Raw genomic sequence first — 21,429 nt, forward strand, 5'->3', positions numbered from 1 at the left:
TCTCTTGACTTCTTGCGATGAAGTCACAGTATATTACTGTAAATCTCATGCAGGCTATATACAGCATGGCAGTGAGCATTATAGCTATGTATTACGAATTCTTGTTTCAGTACTTTGCTACTGACTGATTTGATTTTTAGACACAGGAAATTAGTTAATTAACACTTCAACTGCCTATTTTAATTACCGGATACGCATTCCCTGGCCACTCCGGATACTATAGATTTAATTAATAATACACGCGACTATGGCGAAGAAACAAGAACAGCCAGTACAGTGGATGCCCGCTCCTCAAGCGCCGGTAGGCTGTCCAGCAGGCCTCGAATACCTGGCCCAGATCGACCAACTACTCGTCAATCAACAAGTCGAGTTGCTTGAACGTTAGTAGAAAACTGTTGATGTTGCATTATTATTTTGTTCTACTAAAACAGTACTGACCGGGTGTGAAACGAGGAACAAGTATCGCATACGCAACTCCGTTGGACAGCAGGTCTATTATGCAGAAGAAGGTACGTTGTTTGTGTTCGCCGTTGTATGTGTTTGCGCCTGTTGTAACGTAGTGTTAACCACATTTTGTTCTTGGTGATGTTATGGCTGTTAAATATGTTAATTAAAATTATGAATCTTAATGTCATGTGAGCCAATTGAATTTGATTGTCAAGTCTTTATCACTCAATCACAACCCCAGTGTGCGAAATAACGTCCGGACACCGGACAATTTCCGGTCAATTACACTAGGTGTCAGGTCATCATTGAATTTGTCCGGAAATAATGTCCTTTCAAAGTTTATAGTGTTAGCATTGGGCTAGGAGGGAGGCCAGACATGATGGTATCGACATGTAATTAAGTTATTTGCTTTTGGTTTGTACTGACCACAAGGGTATGCCCAAGATGTACTCTGAGGTTAACAGTTTACTATGTTGTGCCAGCCTACTTGTATCATTCACCTGAACTGCTGTAGTAAAATGTATTTATAACCTGGTTACAGTTAGTAGCTTTTACTTGTGGTATCCATGATCACCTGTACAACCAGTTTTTAAGCTAGAATGAACAAGACATCAGTGCATCTATTTATATTAGGGATAGAGCCATTATATATTCTAAGCCATGGCAGCTGCCAGCATAAGCAAAGTTTGACCACATAGCTATATCATTCCAAGGCAAGCCCTGACTGAAGTCCTTATGGTTCCTTTCCTACAAAGGCCCAATTTATTGCATAGAAGCCCTTTCATGTGGCCAGTAGCTACCTTTAAAATGCTGTACTATCAGTATCAGTGAGTGGTTGACAAGTAATCAGCTGTACAGTACATTGGTGGCCCCAGTGTTTGATACAAACATACAAGTGGTAGAAACATAGGAAAGGAGAAACAATAGAAGTTAAAATGTCCAGTCAAATTGCTTAATGTCCACTCAAGTTTTGCAATGCCCTGACAGTACGACAGGACATGTCTGAAAAGTTATTTCGCACACTGCAACCCCAGTCTGTAGTCAGAGGTGGAGGCAGTTAAAAGTACTGTCAAAATGGACCTTATCCGCAATGACGTCAAAGCACAAAATGGCGGCCGATAGTGTGGGCACTTTTGTACAGAAGCTATTGGGAGAGACGGCGGTTTGCTATGTTAACGTTTACATACTGCAGCAAGGGGCAAGGTGAGGCATATATACTTAATTACAAGACAAATGTGCATGGTTTTGTGTCGATAACAAACTTAAGTCTGCTTTTGTCTGGTGGGACTATTTCGCATCGCCACATCACGCTACTAGCCTTTTACCTTTATTATCCAATAGTTCCATGTTGTGAACTCCGCAAACAAAGCTCATTTTAGTGATTACGTATGAAGTGCCCACACTAAACACGGCCATTTTGTCAATTATGACGTCATTGCGGATAAGGTCCATTCAAAACCTGTTTTTTCTTGTTAGGTGTAGATGATGTAATGAAGTGGGACATCATTGTAGCATGTTTTATACACCCTTTTCAGTGGCTGATTAAGGAATTTTCAGAGGGGGTTTAGGTTCAGGAAGTTTCCAGACTGAGAAGTGTATCAGTCTAGCCCAGCTCGGGTGAAAGTTAGCTCAGTGGCCTATAGCTACATAGATATATAGCTTAAACTAGCTAGCAATGAATCACACCACAACATCGTTTCATAGTTGAATCTTACTAATCTAGGCCTTCGCAGAATGTTTTGAAACAAAGCAGCACTTGTACTAATTTAAACTATGATTATTTTTAGAGGTGCTTAACACACTTAAATGCCTGGGATTGCCATTTTCAGTGATTTCAAAGGCAAAAGTATGGAGTTTGGCCAGTAGAAAAAGTCTCAATGTAATACACTATGTGTAACTGCTGGTAATTTTATCACCCATACAAATCATAAATAAATTTGGGGCACGCATACTATTGTCAGAGGGAATTTTAGTTGAAACCATTGCAACCCCCCTGTATCCGCCACTGCTTTTACAAAAGGAAATACTCCACCTTGTGCTGACACTGAGGCTCATGTGTAATTCTAAGCTTAAGCTCAGTGTTCAAAAAAAAATTTATGTACTGCAGTAATTGCAGACCAAATTGGACTTTGTCCTGCAGTTACTGATTGTTGACCTGCACCTTGCAATGTTACAATATGATTGAGCCATTGAGGCAAGCAATTTTGCTTGCCCAAGTTTATTAAGCTTGTTCTTGTAGTTCACACCTTGTTCCTATGTTGATTCTAAGTAGTTCCAGCTGCACACACTTGTCACAAGACATGCTATTGTATTCAAATGCCTGGCAGTAATTGCAGATCAAAGCAAATTTTGCTCGGCTATTCGTGGTATTTGTACTGAAAACTGCCGACTGCCGACCATTATTTTGAGCTCTGGCTTTAAGCTATGTAATTAAGGTAATATTTTCAAACATTGTTTCCCTCCTTTAGTCTCGTGTGCTTTTACTACATGTGTACTTACTATAAGGCATGACAAAAAATGTGTCAGAAGACGATTATGTCTCCCTGTTACCATGGTACAGAGTGGTCATGACCCATGGTGAAAGATTGTTTCTGTATTGTGAATTGCAAAGGTTGTACACGTGTCATGTGTTTTATGTTCTGCCACAAACGAAACATGAACAGTGAATTCAATATAGTGGCTGAAATTTCCATGAGGCTTAAACCCACACTGTTGTTAAAAAAGCCTTTCTAAATGTAATAGTGGTTTGGCTGTTGTATTTCTGCTCTGTGTATACGTTGCATAATTGTTTGGTGTGTTACCTGAAACTACATTATTGTGACCTCACAAATGAGGTGGTCTCTGAGCAATGTTTGGGACCTACTTGACATGGTCACTATAATGAGGTGGTCCTATTAATGAGGTCATGAAGTACACCTTAGCTATGTTTGGGACCTACTTGACATGGTCACTATAATGAGGTGGTCTTATTAATGAGGTCATGAAGTACACTTTAGCTATGTTTGGGACTTACTTGACATGATCACTATAATGAGGTGGCATTGTTAAAACCCTGAAACACAGTCTTGGCTACACAAGAGGTATGTGTCAAATTTTTGTTATGCTTCTTTCTTTATTCTTGTTGTGGCTGCCATGCTTGTTTTACATCCTGTCTTGCCAGTCAGACATCTTTGTCAGGAAAGAGGGACCAAAACAAGCAAATGAATGTTAATCTGACTGTTAAGGTTTCATCAGTATGACTATTAAGTGGTTTAAACATTCTGTTTTGAAAATTGCTGAACCAAGAAATTACAAACTATGTCATGTAGAGTGGTTTCAGTCTCAAATAATATTGTTTTACCGTGTGACCACTTGTGTGATTTCAATTCATATCCCTGATGACTACTATAGGTTAGGTCTCCATTGCTCTATGTATCAGGATAGTTTTGGGGTCAAAGTGCAGTAGGTGTGTTGTACTAATATGTCTGACTATATTCCTGATGTTTTAAAGTCACTAAAGGCAGTTACTACTGTTGACTTGGATGACCCGCTGACCTTGATAGCAATCTGGGTCAGACCCAGATGTGACTAAAACCTACATTTTAGGCACTCGGCTAGCATTTTAAGTAAGCACAAGGGTGCTTGTTGATAGCCCAATGGCTGAAAAACTGAAGTACTGTTTTGAGTCCTTAACAGATAATTATCACTCCAGAGAAAAAACGACCATGCTACAGTGAAACCAGGACACCTTGGCACTGACCAAGTGTCCTGATTATCTGATTTCCAGGTCAGTTTACATGCTAAAGGATACCTTTGGACTATCAAGTATCCAGATTATGCAGGTATCCTCATTTTCAAGTGTCCTGATTAACAGGTTCCATTGTAAACAATGTCTACTGTGGTTGGGGTACATAGTTCAGTTATTACATAAATGTTTGGATACCCTATAATAGTTTTAATGCAATTTCACCGAAGCCCACGGGATGGATTATTTCATTAGCATTATTTCATTAGCCTAAAGCCATATCATCACTATGTATCCCACAAAATGGGCTATTATATCTCATAGCAGGCATGCTATGAAATGACAAAGAATGGTGGCTGGTTTTTAAAATTATTTGTGGTATGCTTTGCGTGTACTAGCTGTAATAACATTTTACCATGTAGTATTTCAAGTGGTTTTAATAGTTGCAATACAAAACCAGAGTTTGCTGGTGCTTGGTACAGCAGATATTTGGGTATCACTTCATGTACTGTTGGGCAATGTGTTTTGTTTCAAAGAGTCCCTGTTAGTGATTTATTGATATTGCCAAGAAATACGGGGTTTCTTACAAAATAGTCCTCAAGTTTATGTGAAATGGGGTTGTTGGAAAAGGCAGGCATATTTTTACATTTATGTAAGGTTAATTTTCATACCTAACGTTGCTCTAATAGTCTTTGCTTCCAGATGCAGACATTGTCTTAACATAGCACTTATCCGTCTATAAGTACATGTGTGGAGGATTGGCTAGCACACTACAGAGCCATATATTGTTGTACACACGTTCTAAAAATCTAATGCAGACTCAGCTGACATGCCCCAACTTAGTCTCGTTGGCCAGCCTCTTAGAGCCTCATTGCTTATATAGATATACTGAAAGACGTTCACAAGTTCCTGGATCTGGCCTGCAAGACTAACTACAATTACATTAGATTTTATTTTAGTGCGTGTATACAACAGTACATGGTCTGTATAGTACTCTAATGTGCTAGCTAATCCTGCCGTTAGTGTTAGTGCCATACTAATTAAGACGATGTCTGGGTCTAGAAGCGGAGACTATTGTATGGAACAATGTTACGTTTGAAAATAAATGTAAAAGCGTATTTTGAAAATGTCTGTTAGTGTGTCTGCATGTCTGCTATTCCGTGAAGTGCCATCAAGACTTAGTGCTATTGACCCTAGTGAGCCTTGTCTTGCTAGTCTAACACCCTACCATCTAACCCAGGTACAGCATGGTATCAGACATGGGGCCAAGTACATTTGAAAGTACTTAAGTAAAGTACAAGTACCTTTGAATTTTCCAAGTACAAGTACTCCAGCAATAACCAAGAGAGTACTTAAGTGAAGTACAAGTACATGCTGGAAGTACTCATGTAAAGTACAAGTACATTTTGCTGTAGCAAAATATATACTGTATTCAGTGTATTGTGGTATGTAAGTGTACCTAGTGGGGTTGGTACTTTCAGGTTTTTGTCAACCATTTAATCTCTTAAACTCTTAAAATGCACTAACTTAAGCAGCAGAATTGTTTTTGTTTGCCAGAATGCTATGTCATCATTAATCGTGGCTACATGATACATCGTAAGGTTAGGGAAGGCACTAGAAGAATTGTACACTGTACCTTCATGCAATTTTGTTATGTACCCACTGTGTACAAACTACATACAATGTTTGCAGTACTTACAAGTACGTAAGTACTCAAGTACATACAAGTACTTAGCAAAGTACTTGAGTATAAGTACAAGTACATTGGGGAAATTAAGAAAATATTTAAGTAAAGTACAAGTACTTTCAAATCTGTACTTAAGTGTACTTAAGTATAAGTACTCATGTACTTGGCCCCATGTCTGCATGGTATGGATTGAAATAAATTGCAGTGTAAATCAATCAAGCTGTGCCGAACCATCTCCACCATGGCACAACAAGTCGAAGTGGGCTGGCACGGGTTGGCCTGGATTAGGATACAATGTGAATGCATTCTGGGTTGATCAACTCGGGTTACCAATAATAATTGCTACTGCTGGCCATGCTGCAAGTATTTTCTACATAAAGTATTCTACAACTGAGTACAATGTACTGCGAGACACCCCATGCTTGCAGTAGTCTCCCATCCGTTTTATTCTACTGACATTGGCAAATGGGACACTCATAGGCAACTTAGCCTTCATGTCATCGATACTATTTCAGTAGTTTTATTAAACGCTGAAACAAAGAACGGCTTATTATATATCGTGCATTCGTTCTAGCTCATTATTTGGCATGTGCAATTCTCAGCCTGCTTGTTGACCAGTGGTGTGAACAAGGGCTGGCTTGAGTTTGATAACTCAGGCTGGCTGAGTTGAAAGTAATCTGTGAATGAGATGTTGTACTGGGACTATTAAGACACATATGATGTAACTAAAGTGAGTGGCATACAATGCATGTTCTACCTCTTCTGTAAGTTATATATATATATTTTTTTATGTAGCGCATTTAGTGTGTCTTTGTCCTGTGTATTCTATTAGAGTAAGTACTATATCTAGAATATGAACAATATTTTACATTACAAAATATGTGCCAGAAAGTTTGCACTATCTGTTGAATTAATTGTGCTTTAATCTTTGCTCACAGTATAGTAACTATTCTGAATGATACTAACTTTAACTATATACTTCATGTACAAGTTTGTGTAGAAAGTTAAATGTCACGTAGAAACTAGAACCATGTTACCTGTATGTGTGCCTGCAAAATATTTATTGTCAGCGTGCTGTGTTAAGGCTTCGCTTCTTTGTTATCATTCCTTACATTTAGTCAATTCTGCTTAAACTTTTGTTGACTTTTTGCCTTACAGGCACACATGCCACTCTATGGGAAAACAAAAAAAAATGCATGGAAAACACATGATGTGTAAACAACAACTGTTTAGGCAATAAAACTTTTTACATACTCACAGATATTAACATTAAAGCAGTTAATACTGCTTCTGTACTTGTTTTAGGATCTTCTTTGTCTGATTTTAGTTGAAAATCTGTCTTTGATCGACAAGAATCACTAGTAACTCACTTGAAGGCTCTGCTTGCGAAGATGACAACAAGATGACTGATCTTGAGTGATTTGTTGAAAGCAATGCTGTTTGACTTATCAACTTGTAGATTGATGAATAAGCTTTCCGCATGACTAGAATCTACGATTTCACAAACCTCAAGAATATCTTTTTAAGAAAATATTATGCGAGTTATACCCTTGGTCCCAAACAATGCTAAGGCATACTTCATGACCTCATTAGTAAGACCACCTCATTATACCGTATAGCGGGTTTTTACTGCACCTATAATTTATCACGAATCTTAAAAACATGACACAAATTTCCACGAACGCAACTATCCGCGAAAATAAAATCCGCTGATTTTATTATTTCAATTACTAGAAACGCAGTGAAAGTGGAGATGGAAGTGTTGTTAAGCAGTTATATACATGGCTATCATGTTTATTGGGGCTAGTCTGAGCGAGCCCCACACTAGCGAGAGATTTCGTACGGTGAACCATCCGCGATCGAAAACGGAAAACTACAAAAATTCTAAATATCGCTCGTACGGTGAACCATGCCACGGAGTACGTGCACGAAAATATCATGCCACTTCTAAATATCGCTCGTACGGTGAACCATGCCACGGAGTATATGCACGGAAATATCACGCCATTTCTAAATATGGTTCGTACGGTCAACCGTGCCACGGAGTATGTGCACGGAAATATCACGCCATTTCTAAATATGGTTCGTACGGTCAACCATGCCACGGAGTATGTGCACGGAAATATCACGCCATTTCTAAATATGGTTCATAAGGTCAACCATGCCACGGTGTGTGTGCACGGAAATATCATGCCATTTCTAAATATCGCTCAGTCGTAAGGTGAACCATGCCAGGATTAGATTGCAGATGGAAGGAGAAGAAAGATTGAGGACAAGGAGGGAGCAGTACAGAGCCAGGCGGAATAGGGAAACCCCCGAGCAAAGAGAAGAGCGACTTGCAAGACGTAGGGAATATGATAGAGGTAGGTATGCACAGATGACTGTAGATCAACGAAGGGCTTTGTCACAACGAAGAAGAGAACGTGTTGTATCCGAAAGGAGAAGACAAGGAGAACAAGTTGCTGCGACGGATTGCAATGATAGTGCTGTTACACGCCAACTGCCATCATTTGACGACCCTTCAGTCGTTAGTAAAATCGCTACATTTCACGACGAATTAATGTCGTTGACCTTCCATAAATGCGCTGTCTGCCTCGAGAACTTTCCCAGTTTGACAATAAACAGATTTAAAGGAGATGCAACGGATTAACCTAAAGGGAAAAGTGCAGTCAATCCCTCCTGCTGAAGACGTCAAAGGAAAAGCACCTGATTTTACGCCACTGCAAAAGCAAGATTTCACACTTGCTGATGCTACAAATATATGTCGTGGTGTCTTGTGGCAACAACAGGTCGGTGTTTTAGAAGAACAGTATTCATACCAGCTTCTGAATGTCACAGTCAGGTCTTTTAATGGTGCTAAATATATATCACTTGGAGAGCACAGTGAAATTCAGCACATAGATGACATTGGTGATACTGAGGACGAAAGCATATTTATGGGCTCCGGAAGTCTGAAAATTATTACAGCAGACCTGGTAACCATCATCAGCAATGACTCATATGCAAGCTGCAGAAACTGCAAAGCTAAGGTGACTGGGTCCAACTCGATTCTTGTAATCTGTGGCAAGTGTAGCGCTAAAATGAAGATGGCTAAATGTCCGAAGAAAACTGTCGCACGAGTTATCCTTGAAGATGACAAAAACAGAATATAAAGTCACTATTTTCAATGATATTCTAAATCAGATCTTGGCGTATGCAGTGCCTCACACAAGCAGCATCAACCTTGAAGACCAGTTGCTGTCAGCACCTGTGCTGGTGTATACCATTAATTCAAAGGACACAGTTACTTCCGTATCACAGGTTGTGTCATGAACGTACTGCTTATTAAATGACACTTGTACAATTATTGCTTTATGTACTTTGCAATTATTCCTTTTTTTTTGTGGCAATATCATCTCAATCCATTATAATGCATGAGCATCACTACTTAACTTGATCAGGCTCGCCCCTTGATGCTATAGCATCTGTCTAGTAAAGATATTTTGGACTCCTATCATTGGCGAGGAACTTATTTGTGGGGATCTGTATGTGTTGCTGCATGACGACCCAACAGTAGTGGGGCACTTACTGAATGCCCTCTAAAGGATATGCAGTTTGTTTTCGTTTCATGGTGGCACAACAATATGTATCAAGTTACAGGGCAAGAAGACATGAAAAGTTGAAAACACACAAGATAAAATAAGCACGAATTTAATTACCGCGGCTAGCCACTGTTAGCGAAAATAAAGTCTTCGCAGTAAAAACTCACTATGCGTAGTGACTATATCAAGTAGGTCCCAAATATAACTAAGGTGTACTTCATGACCTAAACTGTATAGTACAGACTGATAGCAGTAATAACATTGTTTGCATTTAAAACAGTTACTTCAGCATATTAAGCTGTACAAAATTAATCATACGTTTCTGGTCCTATCAATTCCCCAAAATTAAACAGGTGACCTTTGATGTGGTACAGTACATTTGACATAGCAGCATATGGAATCATAGGAAGTTAATCATATGGTGTGATGGTACTGTATAGTAGGGACCACAAGGGTGTGGGCGTGGCCTATGAAAAAACAATCACCCAAAACCAGCCTCACTTTTCCCTGACGACAATGAAGAGGTATTGGTTAGGTAAAAGTCCGTAAAACTAAGCCCAAACAAGCCTTCAGATCAACCTGAAACGCTTTCAACAAGTTGCTATGAATTTTTTTTTTTAAAATTATAAAATGGAATTTCCTACTGACTGACTAACTGACTGACTGACTGCCTGATGCAAGTGTAACTTGATAACAGCTAAGGCTATGGACTTGATCTTTTCACTGTTTGATGTTGCTTTGGCCCGAAAGGTGACTTTTGGCATACCATAGTTTGTACAATGCATTCTTCCCAGTGTCCTCCTTTGTGTCCCATTCATCATTGCTGACAGCGAAAAGCGTTGATTTAGCGGTAGCACGTAATGGCTTTCTTCGTAATGGAAATCGTCCATATTTTTCATAGTGGCTACTTTGATTGCAGAGGTGCTTCTTGAAAATGCTGTGTAATGGATTGAACATACAAGTAGCTGACAACGAAGCGTAATGGATACTTCACTTTTCAGACGATAATTGATAGCTGGGGTGCGTAGCACCATTTCTTTCTTTTGATGCTGTATGTGTGGGTTCACCAGTCATAATAATTTTATATTACAAAAAAGTTAACAAACAAGCACACAAAATATTTTGAATTTTCAACTAGAGTAGGGACCATAACACGTCAATAAAAAGTACTGAAACAAGCTGGAGTGGTGCACGATATTAAATCACAGTAAAACAGTAAGAAGTGTTATATCCCTACTGTGCTCAAGATACCATAATGGAAATGTACAGTAGGGATATAACACTTCTTATTGTTTTACTGTGATTTAATATCGTGCACTACTCCAGCTTGTTTCAGTACTTTTATCGATGTACTATGGTCCCTACTCTAGTTGAAAATTCCAAAAAAATTTATGTACTTGTTTGTTAACTTTTTTGTAAATAATTATTATGAGTAGTGAATCCCAGACATACTGCATCAAAAGAAAGAAATCGTGCCATGCGCCCCCATCTATATCAATTATTATCTTCTGGAAAGTGAAGTATCCATTATGCTTCGTTGTCAGCTATCCTTTACACATCAAGAACTGTTCAAAAAGCACCTCTGCAATCAAAGTAGCCACTATGAAAAATACAACGATTTCCATTACGGAGGGAAGCCATCATGTGCTACTGCCAAATCGACACTTTTTGCTCTCAGCAAAGATGAATGGGACACAAAGGAGGACACTGGGAAGAATGTATTATACGTTCTGTGATATGCCAAGTCACTTTTGGGGCTGAAGCGACACTGAACATTGAAAAATCAAGCCCGTAGCCTTAGCCGTTATCGAGTTACACTTGTCTGAAGGCATCAGTCAGTTACTCAGTCAGTCAGTAGAAAATTCTGTTAAATAAATTTTTCTTAATTTCCGTAACAACTCATTTTGGGTCGATCTGAAGGCTTGTTTGGACTTAGTTTCACCTAACCAATACTACCTCATTGTTGTCAGTAAAAAGTAAGGCTGGTTTTTAGGTGATGTTTTTTCATGGACACGCCCTACTATACAGTAACTATTGTACTGTGTAATGAAAGTACAAAGCATTATAAATTTACAAATTTAGTGGCATAGGTTCATGCTTATAACTATCTCATGACAAGAGTTCATAATATACTAATTTGATGCTTGTAAATTGATCTGCTTTCATAAATGTTTACCTAATATATAGGCCTGGCTGTTGGTATTGTGATTTACATACAAAACTTCATTATTGGATAAAATATCTCTAGGACAATTGCTATTAGGCTCAGACCCCGCTAGTGTATCTGCAGAGACAAATATAACGTTTTGTAGTAAACTGGTCATAATGTCCTGTCATGTGCAGGCTTGATCGGTTATGGTAGGATAGAGTGGGACATCTGAACTAATAGTTAGATTGTACATGGTTATTATTTCTGGTAGCTGTTCACATCATTCATTGCTCTTGTAACATTGCTAATTGAATGGGAGTAGGCCCAGTATATTCATGGCCACCCCCTTGGGTTGTAAGAATGTATTGTCTCCTAGCAACCAAGTGGTAGTTATGATTAGCAGTACAAGCCTAAACCAAACAGATAAACTATATTCTGTAGTCTTTTCTTTTGATAGCTAGGACATTATGTCTGAGCAAACTGAGTTATGTTCAGGCACAGAGAGCTATTTGAATGGCAAATATCAGGTGACCGACTGTTATATTTTGTCTCTGTTGGTGTGTGTAATTTTTCTTTGATATTTAGTTTTAATTGTGGGAAAAAGGCATCTGCAAAAAAAAGTACATCCCTTGATGTACAGGCAGTACAGACAAACTTTGGAGGTGTGTATCCTGAAGATGGTTTGCTCAAATTTAATACGAAGGTTTCCCAGCCTGAGGGGACCTTCCACTGCATAAATCTGTTCCTGCTTAGGCAAGTATTAGGGTGAACAAAAGTTATATTAATTCTGGTATAGTACACACTTGTCTGTCATGTGTTCACATTGACTTTTCTTGTTTGTGCACCATGAATGTATGTCTTAATCAGGATTCTGTTAATTTAGATTCCAGTTGTATTGTTCGTCAGTATTGTGGACCTCAGAGACCTTTTGCCATGTCCATAACTGACAATAATGGAAGAGAAGTAATTCACTTGGAAAGACCACTACGCTGTTCTGCATGGTGTTGTTTCTGCTGTCTACAAGAGATAGAAGTACAGGCACCTCCTGGACAAGTTGTGGGATATGTGAAACAAGAGTAAGAATGGTAGTGTGTGTAGTGTAGTGTGTGTGTGTGTAGTGTAGTGTAGTGTAGTGTACTGTAGTGTACTGTAGTGTAGTGTAGTGTAGTGTAGTGTAGTGTAGTGTAGGGCTGAAACGATCATGGTTTTTTAGTATTCGAGTACTCTCTAGAGTTTACAATCGTACTAGCTATTTGTAGTCACACTCATTTGACATGTTTTGTACCAACCTTAAACCGTTTACGACTTCAAGTAACAACAATGATACACACACTGTATTAAAGTACTGATGTTCAAAAAAACATGCTAATCAAAACTCTACAGCCTTCATTGTGTCACTCCCAGATGACAAATACATCATGTGAGCTGGGTCACATGATCTTAACGAGTACTCAAGTACCAATTTTACTATCCGAGTACCAAATCCTTAACGAGTACTCTCCGAGTATTAGTATTTGTTTCAGCCCTAGTGTAGTGTGTTTGTGTGTGGTGTGTTTTGTTGTGTGTGTGTGGTGTTGTGTGTGTGTGTGTATGTACGTACGTACGCGCATGTAGTATGTGTGTATGTGCATGTAGTGTGTGTTTTTGTCCAGGTTCATTGCTTGGTTATACCCAGTTGTTGTTGCTGTTTCACTTAAGAAATAAACTTTACTCCCATTGCCGTGCTGTTAAATGGGGACCTATCAACTTGACAAGCAGCCCATCCAGCTGTTTTATCAATGGATACCTGGTTTTAGCTGGGGAAGTAAACGCTCAACTGTCCTTGTCTCATTTAACAAGGTAGGTTTTGGATCCTGTCCATGAGACCTGGACAGTCCTCCTGCAGGTTACTAGTCCTGCCCCAGTAGGATTTTCCTGCACAGACTTGAGTACCAGATGATACACAGACGTCCCAATGCTGGTTTGCTGCTGTGCACTAAATTACCTACAAGTCAAATGCTCTTAGGGACAGGACTAGTAAGGCTGTACTATGTGAAGGTGTGGGCTACACAACGGAATCCACATTATATAACTTCAAAGTGCAAAATCGGCCTGGGTGTAACCACACATGTAATTTTACTCCATATCAGTCTAAAATTGCTTATAATACATGTTTTGGTGATTGAATTTGTCATTTTGGCAATTGAATTTGTCGCGTTGGCACAACAATTCATCATAATTAAATTGTCTTCAAAGCGACCGCTTATCACGAAGTGAATCATTTTCGCCATGGAGAGTTACGTTTTAGACAATGGAAGGTAATTGAAGCTGGTTGTGTGCAAAGCTGATAGCTGTCTGGCAAGTTAATTAGCTTTTTCGCGAGTGACCATGCCCATCACTAATGGTGCAATACAGTTGTGAATGTTGCTGAAGAAGTTGTAGTGGAAGAATTATCACCTTATAAAAAGTTGTTTACTGCAGTTGTACCTGAACAAGATCTTGTAGCAGCTGCTACATCATGTTTTCATGTTTTCTCTAGCTGCCAATCTTGTTACAGAGGAATTCTAATGCCCAAAGTGATGAATTCAATTGCCAACGGGATGAATTCAATTGCCAACAGGATGAATTCAATTGCCAACCGGATGAATTCTAATGCCAAAATGACAAATTCAATTGCCAACGGGATGGATTCAATTGCCAACGGGATGAATTCAATTGCCAAAGGGATGAATTCAATTACCAACGGGACGAATTCAATTGCCAAAACCTCAAGGGTCCACCACTATTCGAAGGGTGTGAGAGATTTCAAAATTTCTCTGAAATCAATGATTTCATTCATGATTTGAACTGTGATTTTGTGATTTTAATTTTGATTTTGTGATTTCTGTGATTTCACCATGATTGATTCTCAAAGCCTCATAAGCACTTTTCAGCTAACTGGATAAAGTTAATAGTTATATCATCATAATTTGGAAAAGTTGAGAAGGGCAGATGCTGGGGCCATAGCCGGCTGGCTGAGATACAGGCTCGGATCCAGGCACCAGTAGCGGTGACGGATCATGGTTGTCATGCAGTGGTGACATGATTAACAGCATGCTTAAGCTTCTTAACTACACAATGTTCAACTAGACACCACCATCCTTACCAGGTACATGAACCAGCTATATGCATTCCTTCTTTCCAAGAGCTGTCATTGACTGGAATAATTTGCCAACTTCAATGATTGAGTCAGAAAGCACTTGCACTGGTATTTGCCTTACGGGCAATTACTTATACTAATCAATTACTGGACATGTAACTTATAATTAAGCAGTACTGTTGTAATGTTTATTTGTGTACCTTTTTCCTTGGGGTGTTACTTGTCCCTTGGCACATCGACACGCTTTCTGCCCAGTAATAATAATAAAGTAGCTGATGGTGATACATGTGATTAATTCAGGAATTGGTTACTATTTAGATGGTTGCATGTCATCCGTGGGTCCACATGTTTTCAACTTTTATCTACAAACATCACTAAATTGTAAACAATATTTGGAAGGTACGTAGACTTGGACTACTCAATCAGTATAGTTATTAGGTAAATGTTCTCAACAAAATTGTACAATTTTGTAAGGAGTGATCATCTAGCTATCACTATGCATACAGTGGATATATGAGTCTACCCCTTGGGCATTATCATGTCCTTACTATTTTCCAGATGCCAAGTAATAATTTGGGGGCATTATGAAGTATCCAGATTACTACACACTGTAAAAATTTAGTAGTGAATTGCTCTGCCGCAATATTCACTTCTTTTTGCAGTGAACGTCACTACTTAGTGGTCAATGTAGTGAGTATTGTGGCAGACATTAGTAGTGACGTTCACTAGTTTGTTTTTACTGTGCACAGTTATCCTCATTTTCAAGTGTCCGTATAAACAGATTCTAGCCTAGTTATATATAATAGATGCAATGCTGTAGTTATAACTTTATCTGCTGAATATAAAGTACAGGTGCATGATATATTCATCTTATTGGACCTATAATCATATTGTTAGAGTTGTATCATATAAATCGGTCACTGAAAGGCATCAGTACTGTGTGATACAAAAAATAGCAGCGTAATTACCTAATTGGTATGAAGTATATTAGTTGTCTGATCTAAATTATTTTCGGTGACAACCATACTCATTGTGAAGACAGTCATTCCAGACTGAAGTCAAAGTTATTGATTGTGCAAAGCAGACTATAGCTAGTGCACATGCATCTGGATAGAGAGTACAAGATTATACTTAAACACTCACGTATACAATCAGCTTGAATTTATCACTCCTACAATTCTCAACACCCTGATAATTATTAATTGTTATAGAACTTTGCGTGGGCGAGATCAAAGGAAAAAGTGCACTTTAAATTTCATAAAGTACACTCTCAGCCGGCCAACTGCTTCATCGACCACAAAGAGTGCTTTATTGCACCGCAAAGAGTGCTTTATTCGTTCAATAAAGCACTCTTTGTGGGCAATAAAGCACAGTTGCCCACGTGCCTTAGTGTAGACTAATAGCCTATGGGGCTCGCGCCAGTACGACTAATCACCCAAGCTGGTGAAGGCTGATAGCCTCGCTGCGCTGAGTGATCAATCACCCCAGCCAATACGAGTTGCACCACTGGATTGCTTTTATAGACATACCTAAATGCTTCGATGATGGGTGGGAGAAGGTAACGTTGCTGTTACATTTGTTAATGTAAACGGACAACTCCAGGAGATATCACGGAAATACTTCACCATGTGACTCACAATAGAATCGATTGTGGGTTGCGAGCAAAACCTGCCAAAAGACGCGATGAACGTCTACTATGCCAAACTATGGTGAAATACGCGTGAGTTACTTTGTTAAACTAGTTTGTGTGCGTTCAGGCTGCTAATAATTCGTGAAACGATTGTTAGTTACGAGTCCTAGTGTATGGTGAAGCTACACGACTAGAAAGTTCCGTAAATCATTTAAAGCATAACCTTGCTCGTGCTATATGAAAAATAAAGTACTCGGCCGGCGCGCCTCGTACTTTATTTTTCATATAGCACTCGCGGCTATGCTTTAACATATACTTATAAAATTTTTTTAGTTATTTTCATAGAACAATTAAATGCTAGGAACTACTTACCCACCAAGTAATTGAGTCAGGAGCAATTGATTCATTGTGTAGGTATATAATGTTTTGCATGTATGTACATACGTAGGTAATCAAATTATAGGTATAGCTACTGTATGTGTGTCATTGATTTTCTTGTCTGCATGCATGAAGATGGCCCTCTGGACAATATCACTTATTCTGTGGCTGTCCAGTATAACAGAAGGCTTGTGCTATATGCTGGTAGCTCCAATGTATGCTACATTATCAGTTTTGTATATTATAACGCAAACCAGCACATGCAATGCCAGCAATGAATGTACCAGCAAGATTTAATACAATTGCAGAACTTCCCACAAAACCTGTAATATGTACCATGAAGCCACCTAACTTCAAAGGCAAATTTCAGGGTACATATCATATTATAAACCCTGGTACATTTAAGTTAAACCCTGGCTGGCTATGGTACATTTAAATGTACCATGGCCTTGATGTGGGAGTACTGCTGATTTCTTTATATAAAAACTCAAGTCAAAATTGATTGTGGGATTTATTATTGGTCATGTGATGAAAACTATGTGTCAGATTTTGCATCCTACAGCATTCAGACGGAAGCGATTTGCCACCCTTGCCATCCTATGAGTTAAGAAATGTTGGTTTAAGGTGAGAACTAGTGCTGTAGCATATTCACAAGCGGTTTGCCACATTTTCTGATACAGACCATGCCCATTTTTGAGTAACACGAGATAAACACAAAGTTTATCACTGTAGATGTTTAGTAAATGTTGTAAACAGTCTGTAAAATGATACAGCGGCTTTAAAATACTTTTAAAATGCTTAATTGAACTTTTACTTGATCATACTGTACGATAGTACTGTATAGTAGGGACCACAAAGGAGTAGGCGTGGCGCACGGGATAACATTACCCAAAAACCAGCCTCAATTTTTCCTTACGATGATGAGGTAGTATTGGTTAGGTAAAACTAAGTGCAAACAAGCTTTCAAATTGACCCAAAACACTTTCAACAAGTTGCTACGGAATTTTAAAATAAGTTTATTTAACGGAATTTTGTAGTGATGACTGACTGACTGACTGACTGACTGACTGACTGACTGACTGACTGACTGACTGACTGACTGACTGACTGACTGACTGCCTGACTGACTGACTGATTCCTTCAGACAAGCGTAACTTGATAACGACTAAGGCTACGGGCTTGATTTTTTCACTGTTTGACATTGCTTCAGCCCGACAGGTGCCTTTTGGCATACCGTAGTATGTATAATGCATTCTTCATGGACTTACCAGTGTCCTCTTTTGTGTCCCATTCATCTTTGCTGACAGCGAAAAGTGTCAATTTGGCGATAGCATGTGATGGCTTCCGTTCGTAATGGAAATCATCCGTATTTGTCATAGTGGCTATTTTGATAGCAGAGGTGCTTTTCAAACAGTTCTTGATTTGTACTGTTGTGTAATGGGTTGAACATAGTCAACAACGAAGTGTAATGGATACTTCACTTTTCAGATGATAATTGATATAAACGGGGCACGCAGCATCATTTCTTTTGGTATGTGTGGATTGCAGAGGTGCTTTTCGAACAGTTCATTTGAAATGCTTCATAACGAGTTGAAGAAGCTGACAATGAAGCGTAATGGATACTTCACTTTTCAGACGATAATTGGGGCGCATGGTGCCTTTTCAGATGCGGTATGTGTGGGTTCACCAGTCATAATAATTATTTACAAAAAAAAGTTAACAAACAAGTACACAGAAAAGTTTGGATTTTTCAACTAGAGTAGGGACCATAGCACATCGATGAAAAGTACTGAAACAAGCAGGAGTAGTGCACGATATTAAATCACAGTAAAACAATAAGAAGTGTCCCTACTGTGCTCAAGATACCATAATGGAAATGCACAGTAGGGATATAACACTTCTTATTGTTTTACTGTGATTTAATATCGTGCACCACTCCAGCTTGTTTCAGTACTTTTTATCGATGTGCTATGGTCATGGTCACTACTGTAGTTGAAAATTCCAAAGTTGAAAATTCCAAATTTTTCTGTGTACTTGTAATAGTTATACCACGGGCACGAGTTCTTTGCCTGATACATGCTGCACTGGTATAAACACTGCCAATCAATAGTAGTGTATTAATCATTGAAGGCAACATTGCACTCTGGAAGCCACTTCATAGACCAATTATGTCAACCACATTACCTTAACCAAAAAGCCTTTGCATTGTGTGTGTGTTGTGTGTGTGTTGTGTGTGTGTTGTGTGTGTGTTGTGTGTGTGTTGTGTGTGTGTTGTGTGTGTGTTGTGTGTGTGTGCAGTGTAATGTATGCATGCATGTGTGGTATATCTCACTGTAACTATGTTAGAGGTTTGTCTACTTGGTTATGTAGTTGTACCTTTGTTTACCCGGAGTTCACCATCACCAATGAATCTCATGAGCCTGTTCTGAAGATCAATGGTCCATGCTGCACCTCCCGATGTTGTGCTGATGTTGAATTTTTTGTAAGTCCAAAATCAGTACCAAAATCTTTGTATTCTAACATTTCATCTTATAGGTGATGGATAATGAAGGGAGCCAACAAGTTGGTAAGATCTCCAAACAATGGTCTGGTCTTGTTAAAGAGTATTTCACTGATGCCGACAACTTCGGAATTCAGTGTGAGTGATACAAAAATAACTGGTTATAACTGGTTATACAAAAATAACTGGTTATAACTGGTTATACAAAAATAACTGGTTTTAACTAGTTATACAAAAATAACTGATAACCAGACTAACCGGCTGGTTATTCGGTTTACCCTGTAAGGTTTCACAGCTTTAATAGGCACTTTGTAGTCATCTTACAAATGTGTTGTCCTTGTGTAAAGTGACCTGTAATGTAGTCACCTGTTTTGGTAGGGTGACTGGTGTAGTCAAGTATTGCAATGTATTTCTACATACAGACAGCAAGTTCGTTTCTTTATTGTTGTTTATGCATAGTTCCAATGGACCTTGATGTGAAGATGAAGGCTGTGATGATCGGAGCTTGTTTCCTCATTGTAAGTGTTACATCATCTAGTGTTCTTACTACACACCAGTACTTGTGTTCTTTACAGGATTTCATGTTCTTTGAACGACAACAGAACAACTGAGAAGACTTTGTGCCTGCACATTTTGTAACCTGATTATTATGTGTTGTAGAAAGTGTTAATCTATGTGTTGTCCATTATGTAACATGGTTCAAATAATGTATCATATTTTAGTTTGATCGTATAGCAGGATTTTTTTTAGGAAAGGATTGCCACCATCTAAAATTTCATGGATGGACTCTTTCAGGATCTTTTATGCATTTATAATACTTAAACAATATGGTAATGGTTTTGATTGAGCTGCAAATTTTGATGGGGACAATTTGAGGGGATAGCTGCCGATCCAAGAATCCACTTTATGGTAGGTTTCTTATGTGCACTAAAGCAAGAACAAATCTCCAGCTTCAGTTTTTAAGAGAAAGTTTAGGGTTGCCCTCCTATAGCTATTGTGAGATTGTGTATGTGGAAGCAATAACTAGTAAACTCAAATCTACATCCACTGTGTGACAGATTGTGGACAATGTGATCAAGATTACAAACTTCATAAAAAGTACCAAAACCCAGGATTGAACCAGTATAATTATCTTAAGTCTGATGCACTTCTGAGCTATCCCCCTACTATAATAATTTTATGATGTCTTGACATGCTTAAGACAAAGGAAGTTAAACATGATGAAACGTTGACATCATCCTAGTCCACAACTATAAATCTGTAAACCATCACACCGTGACCTAGCTAGCAGGTAAATATGTACACAATAGGCTTGCGCCAATTATGCTGGCATAATTTCAAGCATACTGTAATAGGCTAGCAAAAGCATCAAGCATTATGCCAGCATAATAGGACGATTTTCAGGAATTTTAATTGAAATGTGCAATGCGTGTGCCAAAAATACTGCACAACATGAACACACTGAACATTATTACTGCATTTCATATCAAAAACCTTGTAGTGTTATTTTTACCATTTCTTGACTGATTATTCATACTTTATGGAAATAAGATCAAGATACTCTAATAGAGCAGTCACTTACTCTAATACAGCAGTCAGGTAATGCACATACAGTCAGCGCTTGAGCATAATCTTGATTTTGAGAGCATATTATTAGGCATTGAGCAGTGCTCAAAAGCATAATAGGCAAATTTCAAAGCATAATTGGCTCAAGCCTAAACATATATACCTGTTCGGATTACCCTTCCACCAGGATAATATAGTTACGTGTGATCATGACCCACAGTTTTGGATGAAAATTTCTAATGTACAAAATTAGTGCAGTGGCATAGTGAAAGATACATAACAATTGTGTATTTTGTGATAAAAGCACCAAATTTGGTACAGCAGTAGTTAATTACATTACAAGCAAATCTGGATATTGGGCCATCACAGACCACACCCCCTTTGATGGGTACCGCCCCCTTTTGTTACATGTGCAAACAACCCATGAATTATCCAAGTTATAAACAATGTAACAGGTGAAATTGCTTTCTGAAGTGATCATACAACTTATTACTACATTGTAATAATGTGAAAATTTAGTTAATAGTGCACGATATATATCTAGATCTGTTAAAGTTGTTAATAAGTGTCAGCCTTAGTGTAGATATATAGTACATACATTAATACGTAACACTGATTAGTTTTCTACACATTCTCCTTCACAAGCACA

At 38.5% G+C, this 21,429-nt stretch overlaps 2 protein-coding genes across 2 annotated transcripts in view; both read left to right on the plus strand.

Annotated features, from left to right (window-relative positions):
* The window catches only part of LOC136241779 (uncharacterized), a 118,034-nt gene that overhangs the window by 13,094 nt on the left and 83,511 nt on the right, over positions 1-21,429 (plus strand). The gene's annotated exons all lie outside the window — the stretch shown is intronic.
* On the plus strand, positions 195-19,946 carry LOC136241780 (phospholipid scramblase 1-like). Its single transcript, XM_066033099.1, has 7 exons — positions 195-380; positions 432-509; positions 12,472-12,664; positions 19,085-19,196; positions 19,250-19,352; positions 19,674-19,732; positions 19,790-19,946. The coding sequence occupies exons 1-7, from the start codon at positions 248-250 to the stop codon at positions 19,823-19,825; spliced, it is 714 nt and encodes a 237-aa protein (XP_065889171.1). The 5' UTR covers positions 195-247; the 3' UTR covers positions 19,826-19,946.

This window comes from Dysidea avara, chromosome 12, assembly GCF_963678975.1.
Source record: "Dysidea avara chromosome 12, odDysAvar1.4, whole genome shotgun sequence".
Taxonomy (NCBI): domain Eukaryota; kingdom Metazoa; phylum Porifera; class Demospongiae; order Dictyoceratida; family Dysideidae; genus Dysidea; species Dysidea avara.

Bases quoted from the DNA above. Each gene is read 5' to 3' on its own strand.
- LOC136241780 (XM_066033099.1), top strand. From the start codon at position 248: ATGGCGAAGAAACAAGAACAGCCAGTACAGTGGATGCCCGCTCCTCAA. The intron at 510-12,471 runs GTACGTTGTTTG...CTGTTAATTTAG, and splicing joins GGTCTATTATGCAGAAGAAG to ATTCCAGTTGTATTGTTCGT. The intron at 12,665-19,084 runs GTAAGAATGGTA...TTGGTTATGTAG, and splicing joins GTGGGATATGTGAAACAAGA to TTGTACCTTTGTTTACCCGG.